This window comes from Pleurodeles waltl, chromosome 2_2 (assembly GCF_031143425.1).
Source record: "Pleurodeles waltl isolate 20211129_DDA chromosome 2_2, aPleWal1.hap1.20221129, whole genome shotgun sequence".
NCBI classification, from domain to species: domain Eukaryota; kingdom Metazoa; phylum Chordata; class Amphibia; order Caudata; family Salamandridae; genus Pleurodeles; species Pleurodeles waltl.
Genome location: NC_090439.1, coordinates 1,128,276,561 through 1,128,292,108, shown reverse-complemented (window position 1 = coordinate 1,128,292,108; position 15,548 = coordinate 1,128,276,561). Strand labels below are relative to the sequence as shown.

At 45.3% G+C, this 15,548-nt stretch overlaps 1 protein-coding gene across 1 annotated transcript in view; it reads right to left on the bottom strand.

The window, feature by feature from the left end:
• Window positions 1–12,830: 12,830 nt before the first annotated feature.
• Window positions 12,831–15,548, bottom strand: part of LOC138282931 (forkhead box protein H1-like) — a 28,809-nt gene continuing 26,091 nt past the window's right edge. The window contains exon 3 of the mRNA XM_069220990.1: window positions 12,831–14,636. Coding sequence (XP_069077091.1) covers window positions 13,563–14,636 — 1,074 coding nt within the window. The 3' untranslated portion in view covers window positions 12,831–13,562. The remainder of the gene's footprint in view (window positions 14,637–15,548) is intronic.

Genomic DNA, 15,548 nt, shown 5'->3' with positions numbered 1-15,548 from the left:
TGTCCATATAGTGTTTTGGGGGATTTCCTGTTGCAGGCACTAGGCCTACAGAGGTGAGGTACCATTTGGGGGGAACGATGGGTGGAAAGAAATGTGTGGCATCTCTCAGATTCCAGAACTTTCAGGCACCGAAATGAGAGGAAAAAGGTTTTGTTTTTTTTTGCGCCAAATTGTGAGGTTTGCAAAGGATTCTGGGTAACAGAACCTGGTGAGAGACTCACAAGTCACCCAGTCTTGGATTCCCCTAGGTGTCTAGTTTTTAAAAAATGCACAGGTTTGGTAGGTTTCCCTAGGTTGGCGGTTGAGCTAGAGGCCACAATCGACAGCTAGGCACTTAGCAAAAAAAAGTGCTCTGTTTTGTTTTGGAAAATGTGATGTTCCACATTGTGTTTTGGGGCATTTCCTGCCTCGGGTGGCAAGTGAGTTACCATTTTTTAATCAGTAGACTTGGGAGAAGGCTGGGTAGAAGGAAATTTGTGGCTCCTCTCAGATTCCAGAACTTTCTGTCACTGAAATGTGAGGAAAAAGTGATTTTTTTTTTTTGCCAAATTTTGAGGTTTGCACAGGATTTTGGGTAACAGAACCTGGTGATTGCCCTAGGTGTCTAGTTTTCATAAATACACAGGTTTGGTAGGTTTCCCTAGGTGCCGGCTGAGCTAGAGGCCAAAATCCACAGCTAGGAACTTTGCAAAAAACACATCAGTTTTCAATGTAAAAATGTGATGTGTCCATGTTGCGTTTCCTGTCACAGACACTAGGCCTACCCACACAAGTGAGGTACCATTTTTATCGGGAGACTTGGGGGGAAAACAGAATAGAAGAACAAGTGTTATTGCCCCTTGTCTTTCAACTTTTTTGCCTTCCAAATGTAAGACAGTACGTAAAATAGACGTCTATTTGAGAAATGCACTGTAATTTACATGCTAATATGGGGACCCCAGAATTCATAGATGTGCAAATAAACACTGCTTTTTAACACCTTATCTTGTGCCCAATTTCTTGATACCTATTTTTCACTCTTTACATTTCAGCAGGTGACTTGCTGTATACCCAGTATAGAATGAAAACCCATTGCAAGGTGCAGCTCATTTAAAACGTGGAGAATAATGGCTGTTTTTTCAACTCAATTTCAATATTTTTTTTGTTTATTTCAGCTGTTATTTCCTGTAGGAAAACCTTGTAGGATCTACACAAATGACCCTTTGGTAAATTCAGAATGTTGTCTACGTTTGAGAAATGTTTAGCTTTCCGGTATCCAGCATTGGTTTCACACATGTTTCTGTCACTAACTGGAAGGAGGCTGAAAGCAGAAAAAAAATAGTAAAAATGGGTTATGTCCCAGTAAAATGCCAAAATTGTGTTGAAAATGTGGTTTTCTGATTCAAGTCTGCCTGTACCTGAAAGCTGGGAAGATTGTGATTTTAGCACCAGAAAATCACCACAAGTCTTCTTCTGCTGCCCTTTTTCCCCCATTTTTTTTTTAAGAAAAAAAAAATGTTAGCTGTATTTTGGCTTATTTCTTGGTCTCCTTCAGGGGAACCCACAAAATCTGGGTACCACTAGAATCCCTAGGATGTTGGGGGAACAAAAAGGATGCAAATTTGGCTTGGGTAGCTTATGTGGACAAAAAGTTATGAGTCTAAGCGTGTACTGCCCCAAATAGCCCCCCAAAAAACAGGCCTGGCACCTGAGGGGGAAAAGGCCTGGCAGAGAAGGGGAATAAAACAAAACAAAAAACAAACTGAGGCTGGTGCATCATATCACCTTTTGCCCCTAACTTTTAGCCCTGCTGCTCAGCAGCTGCACTGATGTTCAACACATTAAAACATATTGGCAGATCCAATAACTCTTGCATAGGCGAACCTGTTTGCTTTGCCAATGCTCGTCATAAATAAATACACATAAGAAACAGATTTGATATCCATATTTGTGATTAAATATTCATAGCAATTGAAAACTGGTATCTTTAATTATAATAAAGACACTGTCCAAGCACACAATTACAGCAAGCCTGCATATGCACCCTTGCATCAGGTGAAAGCTCACATTTGAACTTCTTTGCAGTCTGAGCTATCACAACCTGTGACACTGCCAAAGAAAGATTCAGGTCATAACAGCCTGCCACAGGTAGGGGATGGGAAGGAAGGACACTGCAGCACCCGGTGCCCAGCAGCAGAAAATCTGCCCTTCCCCATCAATGATAGACACAGTGCTTAAAAAACAACACAACATTCACTTCACATAGCAGGACCACTGGTTTACGTGTAACGCAATACCCGGGGGAGGTGGGGCTCTGACTGGCGTGTGGAAACCTGGAAATTACGTTTGCATGGATATTGTTGGAACTCAGTAACAGTCAACTGTTTCTGTAACTCAGTTTTCCTCTGGAAAAAGGGATCCTTACTCATTTTGCACGTTGCTCCAATGAACTTCATCCTCAAATGTTAGTTGAGTTTATGTGTCTCATGGTTTTAGTGACCAGGGACTGCATTATACAAAGTGGTCAGGGGGTGCAACAGGAGTTTAAGCCCATTTTGCGCACCCCGGGGCACTTTGATATTACAGCTAGGCAGTGCTTAATTTGTGTTTATTGTTTCCGGTGCGGAGCACCAGCACTTATTTTTGAGGGCCGGCACTTGTGTTTTGCTCGCAGTAAATGCTTGAGGCAGAAAAATAACTATGGGAAAGACTAAGGAAGACAACAACGAAAAAGCATCACAAAGGGAGAAAGCTGCAAGATTGAGCTGAAGGGGCAGGGACTGGCTGTAAATGGATTGAAGAAGCCCGATGTGAATAAGCCCTGAAACATCCAAAACTTTATCAGTTTAAGTGCAAAGAGGGCATAATCCTTTCTATTTGTACTAATTGTATATGAACATTCCTCAAACATTTCAGATGTTTTGAGACCAATTCACAAGACGTGGAACAGAAGGTAAAAGTACAACTGGAGTACTACTTAATGCCTTTGTGTACAGCACACTACGTGTCTTATTTAAGGGAATGCATCAGCCCTCAATCTTCCACAGCTGAAAACCAACCAAAAATAGAGCTACCAATTGTAATTATATAGTGCCTACTACCCCTGACAAGGCATCCAAACGTTTTTTTTTTTGCCAGAATCACGCTACGCTGGAACACAAAAGGATTAGTGGTGGATTAGTATAGGCAAATATGAGCTAATCTGAGCAGTGAACATGGGAGTCTGTTCAATTGAATAGAATAATGGAGGGATAGAAGAGGGAAGAATCTAGAAAGTGTTAATTGGGAGATCATGGTAGGGAGATTAAGTTTGGGAGGAGTAAAAGGAGAGATGGAGGCGGGATGAGTCTGTAGAAAGGGATTAGGGAGATCAGATTAGTAAAATGAGGTTTGGGATAAGTCAAAGAAGAGATACACGAGGGAAGAATTTTTGTAGGGCTGTTTGAGAGATCATAGTAGTAAACTGAGATTTGGGAGGAGTCCGAGAGTGGAGATAGAGGTTAGATTGAGAGTGTGATTTTTACTTTTTTTTTTTTTTAATAAAAGAGTCTCCGGTTCGGCACATGGAGTGGGAGGGACTCAGTCTTTCAGTTGGAAAAGAAAATGCAAGATTAAGAAAACTTCAGAGATGCCATAGCAGGAAGAGAAGTTTTAAATGCACTGCAACTTTACAGGGATGCTTTAGAGCTCAGCAGGTCAGATGCCAAAATACTAGGGCAGCATATAAGCACAACCTTCACGAGCCCTTTTTAGCCAGCCTGGCTATAAGGTTACCACATGCATTGCAGGGCTTTTTATGCCTACACCACTTGGGTGAAATTTTTGTTTGCCAAATAAAAGCCTCTTTGGAAAAGAAACCTCATGCCTGTGAGGAAGCAGTCAGGATTATACAGTATTGTGCTGATTAACTGGGGCTACTTTTCACCTCTCTAAGTCCAGGGTGTTTTTAGGTCTGCAGTTGTTGCGTCACTGTGCACTAGAAGACACGCCCCACGCCGTGCTGCACAACTTTACAAGATGTGTTACACTGCCACACCAGGCCTGAAGGCAAGTGATAGCTGTTTGAAAGCAATGTTGTGGTTACTGGAGGCAGTCATCAGTTCACAACAGATGATGCCACCAAATTTTGTCACGTGGCCACACTTCTTCGACTGGCTAACACAACATTTCCCATAAGTGCCGGCCCTTCCCTGTAGCCACACCTGCTGCACTTATTCTACAAAAGATAATCTGAATCAAATATAATCAAGCCCCCAACTGTCATATACATCAATATAAATGTATTGAAAGAGTTAAGTGTTTAGAATATATATAGCAAATTTAAAGAAGTGCCTCATGGTGAATTGCTCTTGTGCTTCAAGTTCAGATGTGTATAACTCCAACAGATCCAACACAAGAACCAAATGTTGTACAGTACTTCACTTTAGAATCCATGCATGGGTCATGATCTGAACTATTTTTGATTGGGAGGGGCAACATCCTGTCCCAATTGCACCATTTGGTAGGGGAGTATTGCAATCAATGATGGTTACTCTTGGAATATAAGAAGTAGGCTCAGTTGTAGGTTACAGGTAAGGCCTCACCAGGAGCTCAGCCCTTCTCACTCCAACTGTCCACTCATCCAAGCACAAACACTGTCAACATTCAACCATACAATGACCTCACTCGCTGGCTGAGCAGCAGGGAGCATTAAGGTAGTGGGAGAATGCATAAGATAGCAAGAGGCCACAACAGGGACACTCCCACTCCATGTAAACTGTATTGTGAGCAGTGCGAGGGGTTGGCGGTAGGTTAGTTGGTGCGGGGTGGTGGTTGTAGGTTGGGAAGCAGGGATCCTCCAGTACAATAGCTTAAAGACATGAGAGCAACCACAAAGGCAACCTTCCAAGACAATAACTGCAGAGGGAAGGGGTTTAAAAGGAGGGCCCACGAGTCGAGTAAGTACTATGAGGTTCCAGACAGGGGCCAGAGCTACTGCGGGGGGTATAACCCATTTGAGCCCTTCCATACAGCATCCATATTAGGACATCCTCATTCCTCACTCCTCATCCCTACATCTCAGCCCTGCTTCTCATCCATCATCCCTGCTTCTCACCCATCATACATTATCCCTACTTCTCATCCATCATCCCTCAGTCATATCCACACAGTTTCAGTTTTGTGAAACACATCTTCACACACATTGGCTATTCCCAACCAGAGTTACGAGAGGCCCGAATTCTATTTCACTGACAAGCAGCCTTCTCATTGCATGTGCTGGCTGAAGAGGGAGGAGAGGAAATGCAACTGTGTGTTTGTTTCCAGTGAACTCAAGGCTGTACAACATTTCTTTTTATTTAACTAAGTGCTTTTCTGTTTACACGGGCCTCTGCAGAAAGCTCTGCTGGTTTGGGAAATACAAGGAGCCCACAGCTTGGGCCACAAATCAGCTCTTGAGGAAAGGGTTATAGAGCTCATCTACAGTTCAACCAAAAACCTTTCTGAGAGCTGGCATTTGGCTAGCTGTGTGAGAGTAGTGACTTGCTGCTGGTCACTACACACATTGCTAGCCAAACGCAAGTCCACACACATGGTCAGCCACCTAAAGGTGTGATTGCGGTGTCAGTCATGTGGGCATATAAAAGTGATGGGCCCTTGAATGACGCTGTCTGTTGATGCAAATGGGGGGGGGCGGGAGAGGGGTGAGTGAGAGAGAGAGAGAGACACATATAGATTATATATAAATAAATAAAAGGTTTGTGCCTTGCCACGGCTTTACAGCTCATGAGCCGAGTAATTGCTTTTTTTTTTTACCGTTCAATTATTAACAGTCCATTTCATTGTTGTGAAATCTTTTGTTATAAAGTTTTGTTTTGAGCCTTCACTCACTCTCATGCCAAATCCAGCGCGCATGTGTGTGTGTCTTACCCACAATGCCATGTGAACCTCAAAATGAGACTAAAATCACATTTTCCTTGCATTTCTGTGCCATATTCTTCCCAAATCAGAAGGAATCCACAAACTTTCTACCACCTGGCATTACGCCACTTGTCCCAATAAAAAAGCTCCCCCGCTTCTGTGCCTGGATCTAGTGTGTGTGACAGGAACTGATCAAACTAACATCCAAGAGAGTCCTCGCAAAGGGACCTTAATTGACCTTGGTTTGATGTGTTCTGGTGCAGGCACTAGACCCAGCCACACAAGTGAGGTACCATTTTTATCCAAACACTTGGGGAAATGCTGGGCGGAAGGAGGTTTGTGGCTCCCCACTGATTCTAGAACTTCTCATCACAGAAATGTGGGGAAAATGTGTTTTTGCTGGTCTAAGTGTGAGGTTTGCAAGAGATTCTGGGTAACAAACGTGGTGAAAGCCACACAAGTCAGCCCATCCTGGATACCTCTAGGTGTCTAGTCTTCAAAAATTTACAGGTTGGCTAGGTCACCCTAGATGCCAGCTGAGCTAGGGTCCAAACACTAGAGCTACCCACATTGGAAAAAGATGGTCAGTTTGGGTTGAAAAATGTGCTTGGTCTATGTTGCGTTTTGGGTGGTTTCTGTTGTGGGCACATTTTTATTGGTAGACTTATGGGAGCATATAATAATAGAATATTTTTTATTACCAATTGGGTTTCGCTGCGTTTGTGCCTTTCACATATAAGCCAGAGTAAAAGAAGGGGACATTTTGGAAAATACCCTCCAAATCATACGCTGGTACAGGTACTAAAAAACAAATCTGAAATTTACAAATAAATCACTGCTCCTAAACTCTATATTCTGTGCCCATTTCTGAAATACATAAGTTTTCTTGATACCCATTTTACCCTCTACCTATTTTGCTGTAAGAATTGGCCTACACTCTGTGCTCAATGAAAACCCATTGTACAGTGCAGCTCAGTTGTTTGCTCTGGGTACCTTGGGTTCTTGGAGAACCTACAAACCCTATACATCCCTGCAAACCGAGGGATCTAGCAAACATAATAGTATATTGCTTTTGTCAATCTGCCAGCATCACAAAAAGTTGCAGGTGAAAATGTCACAAATGCCCGTTTTTATCTACTAATTTTCATTATTTCAACAGTTACTTTCCTTAGGAAAACCTTGGGAGATCTACACATATGACCCCTAGCTGATTTTGAAATGTTGTCTAGTTTTCAGAAATGTATAGCTTTTCTGAAGCACACGTTTCACACTGGTTTCTACCACAAACTGGAAGTAGGTTAAGAGCACAAATAGTAGAGAAAATGCCAGAACTGTACAAAATTATCATTTTTAATTCAGCTCTGCATGTTCCTGAAAGCTGGGAAGATGGTGACTGTAGTACAGTGGATGCCATTTCTAGGGAAAAAACACTTATCTGAAGCACTTTATTCCTATTTTTTTTTATTTATTTTTTTTTACTCAAAAATGTGCTACATTTTGCCTATTTATTCAAACCCCTTCATGGGAATCCACAAACCCTCAGTACCTTTGTAATCTGAGGATGTTTGGAAAATAGAACGCCCATTTGACATGGATACCTTATCTAGAAAAAAAAGATACAGAGCCTTAAGTGCAAACTACCGCAAATAGCCAAAAAGAGCACAGCACTGGGTTGGGAGTTGGGGGGGTGGATTGGCCTAGCATTGGAGGGATCAAGAATAGACATACATTCAGCAGGCACATTAAGGTAACCAAGTTCTAGGGCCTAAGGGGCCAGATTACAAGATTGAGCTGCCATGGATTCAGATTCCCGATGATGCCTTGGTTCTGCGTGAGAAGGCCTGGCCAGTTGGGCAGTTTCTCATGGGGAACCACTGACCAGTATAAAAGAGTCATGAACCAGGGTTGTCTGGGCCAATATGGGAGCCACCAGAAGGGTGAGGGACATTTGTCAAGCTTCTGAACCACATACAGAAGTAGTGGGAGAAGTGGAAAAGTGTAGGCAAATATCCCGACCAGTTTATCCATCGTGCATTGCCACTGAACTGTGGGTGTTGAAAACCTGGAGGTGAAGCTTTGGCATTTTGTGTTCTGGGTGGTTGCAAAGAGATCTAAATCAGGAAATCCCCAACAACAGAAGTACAGGAGTAGGACTTGAGAGTGGAGTTCCCACTCATGGACTTGTGGCTGCATCCTGCTTAGAAGGTCTACAAAGTTGTTGTCCACTTGCGGTTGGTACTCCACTAGATCTATCTGGTGGTAAAGTACCAAATGAGCCAGTGTTGACAGCTGTGGGGAGTGTGCACCTGCCCATTTCTGAAGGTAATACATGGTTGTCCGTCCTTTTAAAGACCACTGTGTGGTGGATTTGATGGAAGAAGGCCTCGAGCTGAAGCTGGATGGCCCACAGGTCCAAATAATTGATATGTTGGTGTTCACATACCCAGGATGTTCATATGTTACAGATGCACACTCCCACACCCCGTAAGGGAAGCATTCATAGTGATATTACCTGAAGAACTGGGTCTGGAAAGGGCCGGCCCTGCAATAGGCGGTTGCTGTTCCACCACTCCAGAGTGATGGGCACTTACTCAAATCAACTCTAGATCTTCCCCATTGACTCTCCGCCTGGGACCATTGTGCTGCCAACTACTCTTGTAGGGAAAGCACGTGTAATCTTGCTCAGGGGACTATGGCAATACAAAAGGCCATCATGCAGAAAGGCGCAGTATTGTTCTGGCCGGTAAGTTGCGATCTAGCTGACAAAGAGGCTGTAACAGTTGGAAAGCTTGGACACATGCTTGGCCGGGGTAAGCTTTCCTGGCGACTGTGGTGAGAAGTGTGCCCATGAAAGACTGGATCTGGAGGGGTTGATGGCGAATCTTGACTGTACTGATAGTGAAGCCTTGGTTGTATAGAGGGTCCGAGTGTGGGAAAGAATGTTGCATGTTTGCACTCTTGATCAGTTAGTCATGCAAGTAAACAAACACATGGATGTTGCTCCTTCTGAATTGTGCGGCTAACGCAGCAACACACTTTGCAAATACCCTGGGGTCATAGTGACCCCTAAAGGCAGCACCTTGAACTGATAATGCTGAGCACTTGCCATGGATCACAGTTCGTGGCCGTGAGCAGGGTGGGTGGTTGTGTGGAAGTACGTGTCCTTCAGATCAACCACGGGGACAGAGTTTTCTTATTGCAGCAGAGGGATAACATCTTGTATAGTGACCATATGAAAGTATTCTGACAGGATGTACTTGTTGAGCAGCCTGAGGTCACGTACAGTCTTTAGGGTTTGCTCTTTTCTGGGTGTGAGGAGGTAGAGTACACTCCCTTGCTGTGCTGGTGAAGTGGTCCAGTTTCTATTGCTCCTTTAAGAATGCGCACCTGTATCTCTTCTTGTAGGAGAAGCGCATGTTCTGTGGAGAGGGTGTGTCCCGCAGGATAGGATGTTTGGTAGGAATGTGCTCTAGACAATAACCCTGCCCTATGATGAGGAGGACCTACTGTTCCGGAGGTGATCGATTCCCACTGTAGGAGAAACCCCTGTAATCCTCCCCCACGTGTAGTGTGATTGTTCAGAAAAAGACTCACTGCTTTGTGAGGGTGGACCATTTGGCCACACCTCCTTTGCCCCTGGTGTAGTTACCCCTGTAATCCCTCCTAGAGTACCCCCACGTTGACTGCTGCTGGTAACTGGTGGGTGGGTCCCTGGATGTGGTTTTAGTGCAGCAACCTCCAACCTCTCCCCCATACTGGGGTGTGCAAAAAGAGCAATGAGGAGAGGGTGTCCAGAGAGCACCTATTGCCTTGGCTGCGTCAGTATCTTTTTTTTTTTAACCTTTTCCAACATCCGAGCCACCTGCGGCCTGATGAGATGTTCACCACAGATGCTGTTGAACTTCTGGCTTAAAGCAAGAGACATGAAGCCAAGCTTGTTGCTTAACGAGGAAGCACAGGTTGATTCCCCCTGGTCACAGCGGATGGAGGTGTTTGATATAATCTTCCTCTCTGTGACCAGCTTGTGGCCACATGGTCTGTTTTGGTCTGGGTGGTGCTGGAGATGTTCCTCCACTTTGACCCAGTAGATTTGGGCGTAACGAGATAGCAAGCCAAATAAATGTACAGTTCTCCAACGAGTGGCTGATTGTGCAGCTATCCTCTTGCCTGCTGTGTCAATCTTCTTGCTCTCTTTATCAGGGAGGGAGGGGGGTTATCCCCAGCCTCTTAGGCACTGGACGTTTACGTGTTGTGTAGACTACAAGGGAGCCCCATGGAAGCTGTCCATGAATTGAGTGAGCATCAGTATGGGAGGGTTTAGATATTTTTTTTATCTACCCTTGGGTTGCGACCCTGGCTTTGATGGGCTCCTTAAAAGTGCCTGGTGTGTATTTGAGAATGCCCTTGAGCATGGGCATAAACTACAGGGTGTCCAGTCTGCTGGACAGTGTCTAGATCAGAAGTCTTCTTCCTCAACAACCTTATGGAAGGTGGCAGCCCCAATTGTTTCCTTGTGATATGAGATAGGGTTGTCTGGAGGAGAGGGTTTGGTAGTGTGGTGATCCGGATTCGTGTCCCCGTGAGGATTTACATTATCATCATCCTATGGGTTGTCTCTAGTGTCAAGGACATAGGAGTCATCATAGGGATCTACAGGCTAAGAGGGACTGTCCCCTCCATTAGAGGAATGTGGGGAACTCTAGAGCAGATGGTGGAGCTAGCATATGGGATGGAGGAGGGACAACAAGACTAGCTGGTAGTGGGCTCGTGCACCTGTCCTGATGTTTCTTATGCTTGGGAGGAGGTGTAGCCTCCAAGGCTAGCTTCTGCTTCAAAGCTAGTTTCCTCTTCCTTGAAAGAACATCTTGCGCCTTAGGTGGTAACTGGGTCGATATCTTCCCAATCCGTGGATGGATAAGAGTCTCTTTTGGCATGTATCCAGCTCCTCCTGGAGGTGCTGGAGTGTCGGCTAGTCCACATCTTTGGAACTCTTAGTCGGCACGGGGTCTCGGCGCTGAAGGACTCTTCTGTCATCTCAGCACAAAGCTGGGCTTCAGGACTGATAGACGTTTTGGATTCAATCACTGCTGATTCAGTGCAGGTGACTATGGAGTTGCCAGGGCCGAGGGAGGTCTGCAGGCAATGGTGGACTGGAGACGTGTTGATGGGTCTCTGGACTTGAAGCCCGATCCACTCTGGGGCAGTGCTCAGCCTGTGCAGGGTGACGGTGTGCAACTAGATGGTGTGAGGCTGTCCTCCTGGACAAAGACTTCAAGGCCTGCTGTACCTCAATTCTGCTACTCCTTCATCTCTGATTCACACGGAGAGGTGGCTTCCGGGATGAACTGTAGAATCTGGGCTGCGGATGGTCCAACCTACAATTCCACCTCGACGTCCTGATCGCTGAAGATGTCGGGGATATCTTCTTCTTCCTGACACTGCATTTTTCGGTATGCAAGTCTCAGATTATACCTAGACCTAAACCAAAAATCTTCTTGGAGCGTAAGCCAGGGCACGCTGGACAGGTGGCCTTGTTACTGTGGGGTGAGAGAGGAGGGTTGCAGATTGGGTGGTGGTTAGCCCAAGGATACATGGAGTGACACTAGGGGCTGGATTGAAAGGGCTTCTTTTCCATTACTGTGCGATTGTCCTCGACAAGAAGAGTCGAAGAGAAGGCACTAGGCCCCAGTCATAGGAAGAGGTACTATACCTTGCGACGCAAGAGATTTCTGTGAAGAAACAAGTTGTACACATCCGAGCCCAACACTAGATGGCAGGAGTATGCATGTCTACAGCTAGATATGGCAAAATATATATATATATACATACATACACATATACACACACATATACATACATACACACACACACACACACACACACACACACTCAGTTTCTGAAAAACTCCTGACAGCTTTACACCAAAACACAAAAAGCACGCTTTCTGCAGAAAGATCTAGGTTTCTGCCTAACTTGATGTAATTCAGCTCAGGTGTTTGGCTGTAGCTCTTTTCATAAATCCCTTTTGAAATTGCATTTTGGGAACCACTCCTTTTTCGCAGTCCCCACGTGACAGACCACCCAAAACTTTCCAGGAAGGAACAGAGAAAAAAAAATTGCATTTTTTTTTTAGAAGGTTTTATGAAGATTTGCCAAACAGCGATAACGTTATTAGCAAACCAAAACAGCCATTTCCTATGGAAAGGTAGGCCTAACTATACCTACCCAGACTGCCACGGCGAGAGAGAGGGATGGACAGATGGGGATAGATCACGTCAAGGATAAATAAATTAGGCTCATCTAACCATATATATACCTGTCCAGACACAGACATATATAAAACAAGCGGCGCTCTTTGAAAAGATGCAACATCACAACATAATAAGAAGTTTGATAGAAAATTAGGTTTATAAAATGCAACAGTTTAGAATATAAAAATACGTCTGGAAAAGGAACAATTGATATGATCCTCAGGGCGCCAGCGCTCGTCGGCTCTCCTTTTCAAACGGGACATCTCGTCTCTTAGATGCCCTGATATATGTTCACAACCATAGGAAAGTTTTGGTTAGAGATTGGGTATGCGTTAACATTTCTGGTGTTTTTTTTTTATAACAACAGATATTGTTCATAAACTGTTTGCTAGTGAGGTGCTGTAAAAGCCCCCCCCCCCTTCCCCCCCAAAAAAGGTTAAAAAAAAACAAAACAAAAAAAAACACAATTAACTGTTATTTAAAGTTGGTTTTTTTTTAGGATTAACACAAACAATTAAAGGTGACCGATATTTCAATCTGGTGTTAAAAAAACACACATGCTTGCGCTAGTTAAAAACCTTACTCCACAAGTACAAGCCTGACGCCAAACATACAAGGCTAACATTTGTGAAAGGGTTTGGAAAAACATGAACCAGTTTCAGGTCACTTTAGGAAGGTCATCACAGGTACATACTGTCAAATCGCCGCCCTTTCTTCACAAAAACTGAAAACGGTAATTGAACAGATCTGTTGCAAAAGGCTTCCTGCACAACTAGCTTTCTTTCAAGTGGTCACTTAAAATGATGGCTGCACCCATTGCAGGCAGTCCAATGGAAGCAACAAGACATTTATTTAAAACCTCTCTGTAGGAGCCATATTTACATATAGAGCTAACATGTATCTAAAGGATCCGGAGACCAATTCTTGATCCAAAAAGCGATCCAGTAAAGTTTTCAAAGTCATGGAGCGCCAAATAGCAGCAAGCCGTGATATATACAGATGTGCAAATTCATCGCATGTAGAAAACACTTTGCATGCAACCCTGGCTGGGGACAGCACACAACCTTCACCAAGTATCTGAAAACCTGCCCAACATGGACTTGTCCATCTAGGGATGGCTACGTCTACGGACAACATTCTTCTGTATCATTTTGGTGGTTGCTTTCGGAACCCTAGCCAAACTGTGGGAGTTTGGCCAGCCTGACTCTTTAAAAATGGCACCTAACATATGTGGCTTCATTGGGCAGTCAGGTCCTTGCACGTAGCAGTGATGCACCCTTTACGACAAGCTCCTTTTCACACCATATTGCTGGCCACAAAGGTGATCAAATTGACAGACGCGATCAGATCTGTGCCAATGGGAGCCACTCACCAAGTATGAGCCAAATGATTGGAGACAATTGATCACAATATCTATGCTGCTAGGACAGTTGATCAAAATGGCCGTGGACCTGCAAAATCTGTACCGTTGGGATATGAGGGTAGGCTGAAAAATGGGGGCAAGAGGAGTACGTCTCCTGGATGACTTGTCCAGACATCGAAAACACTCTTGTTGGGTGGTACCGCCTGCAGCATGCTGTCCAAATCCATTGGCGCGGAGGGTCGATGGCTCTGTTGCCCAGCGCTTCGATGTGCTGGCATCACCCCCCAGTACCCGGTTGGCTTGTAGGCATAATGAGGCAAGCCAGGCAGGCTGGAGAACTGAAAGAAAGGGTGAGCACTTGGTGGGGCCACAGCATTGGGTGGCACACACTTGGTGTAGGAAGTTGGCAGCTCCCATGGCATGAGGGGTGCACTTTTAGGAGACTCCGATGGTGCTTGGTCATCAGTGTCCTCGGAGTCGGACCTGGAGCTGCTGCTGACCCCGTTCTCCACTCGAGGGCGCTTTGTGGGCCTCTTGCGAGGCTGCATTTGCTGCCTAATGTTCCTGGACTCCTTCTCATCGTCGGAGACAGAGCTGATGGAGGAAATAGTGGATAGGCTGGAGGAGGACGAGAAAGTCCTGGGGTCCACTGGTGTGCTGTAGGTGTAGCCGAGGCTACAAGATGGCCGCCAAGAAAAAGAGGGGGAGTAAAGGTACTGGGTAGGAAACCAGACATGATCGTTGCTGCTGAAGCCATTTCCGGTGGGCGTATACTGGTGAGACTCCGTTGACTGGGGGCTGCTCTCAGACAAAGGAGATTTACCCGGAATACTCATGCCTTCCAAGCCCTGCAGCAGAGAATCGATCATGAAGGAGTTATTGTTCTTGCCAACAATGACAGGGGGTTGGTCATTTTCAATCGCACAGGGGGGCAGGCCAGGCGGAGCTTCATGTCGTTGCATCGGTCCTTGTAAGTTGTACCTCTCCCCATGGAGGATGTAGGGTGCAAGGTCATCGACTAGGATGGTGCAGCCCTGGCGAGCAATAGCGGTGTTCTGCAGCTTGAGGGCTTCGAGGGGGATACGGGAGACATCCACAGCCCAGAAGTTCCCCTTCAACTGTGGTTTCCCTGGATCTTTCAGCACCTGGAACAGACCAAAGAGAGGGAATTAAAGGGGGAGAAAAAAGTAAACAAAACAGGAATCAGTCCTCCTGTACAATTGGAGGTGTTGCAATCCAACATAGAGACTTGTGTCTCTTAATGGATGTCTGGTCTGCTACAGAGAACATTTCTACAAACAGTAGGACGTTATGTGTGACCATTTAGGTGTAGAGACACCTTCCCTACAGTGTGAATAAGAGATGAATGCAGGAGGTGGAAGGCTTTATACAGTCATGTGAGCTGTAGGACTTTTAAGTTGCTGAGCAGGGCCGGATATAGCGCTGGTAGCTCCTGGTGCGACAATTGTTTTGTGAGCCCCCTTTGGCCTCCTCCTTGGATTCCCTCACTACCACCTAGCAAAAGTGCTGCTCATCTCTCTATTGTCCCTCTCCCAGATACGATTAATTTGTTTTAAAGCGCTGGTGAAGGCGGTCTTTACTATTCCACTCAGCTATCCTCATAAAATAAAGACCTGTTCGTTGCAGCAGGCACATTAATCCTCTGCGCTACTATAGCGAGTCAAAACTGCCACTAGACAAAGCTTCGATCTCCCCACTCTCTAGCGGGAACATTAATCACAAGTTAGCTTCACATTTTTACTGCTGCCTGAAAGCGGGACACACAAGGAACTCTGCAGCAGGTCTTTTAAAACCAAAAAGTTATTTCTCAATATAGCGCCCCCCTCTGAGGTCAGTGCCCAGTGCGGCCGCACCAGACGCACCCCCCTAAAGCCGGCCCTGATGCTAAGCATTATATCTCCCTCTGAAAGGCCCAGCTGACGTCATAGAAGGTCTCATTCTAGAACGCCCATTGGCGATTGTTGCCCGCTCAGGATAAGACGGCTTCTTTGTCTTCTGCCCTGGAGACCGCAGTAAGGGCGGTTCTCAGGGATCGC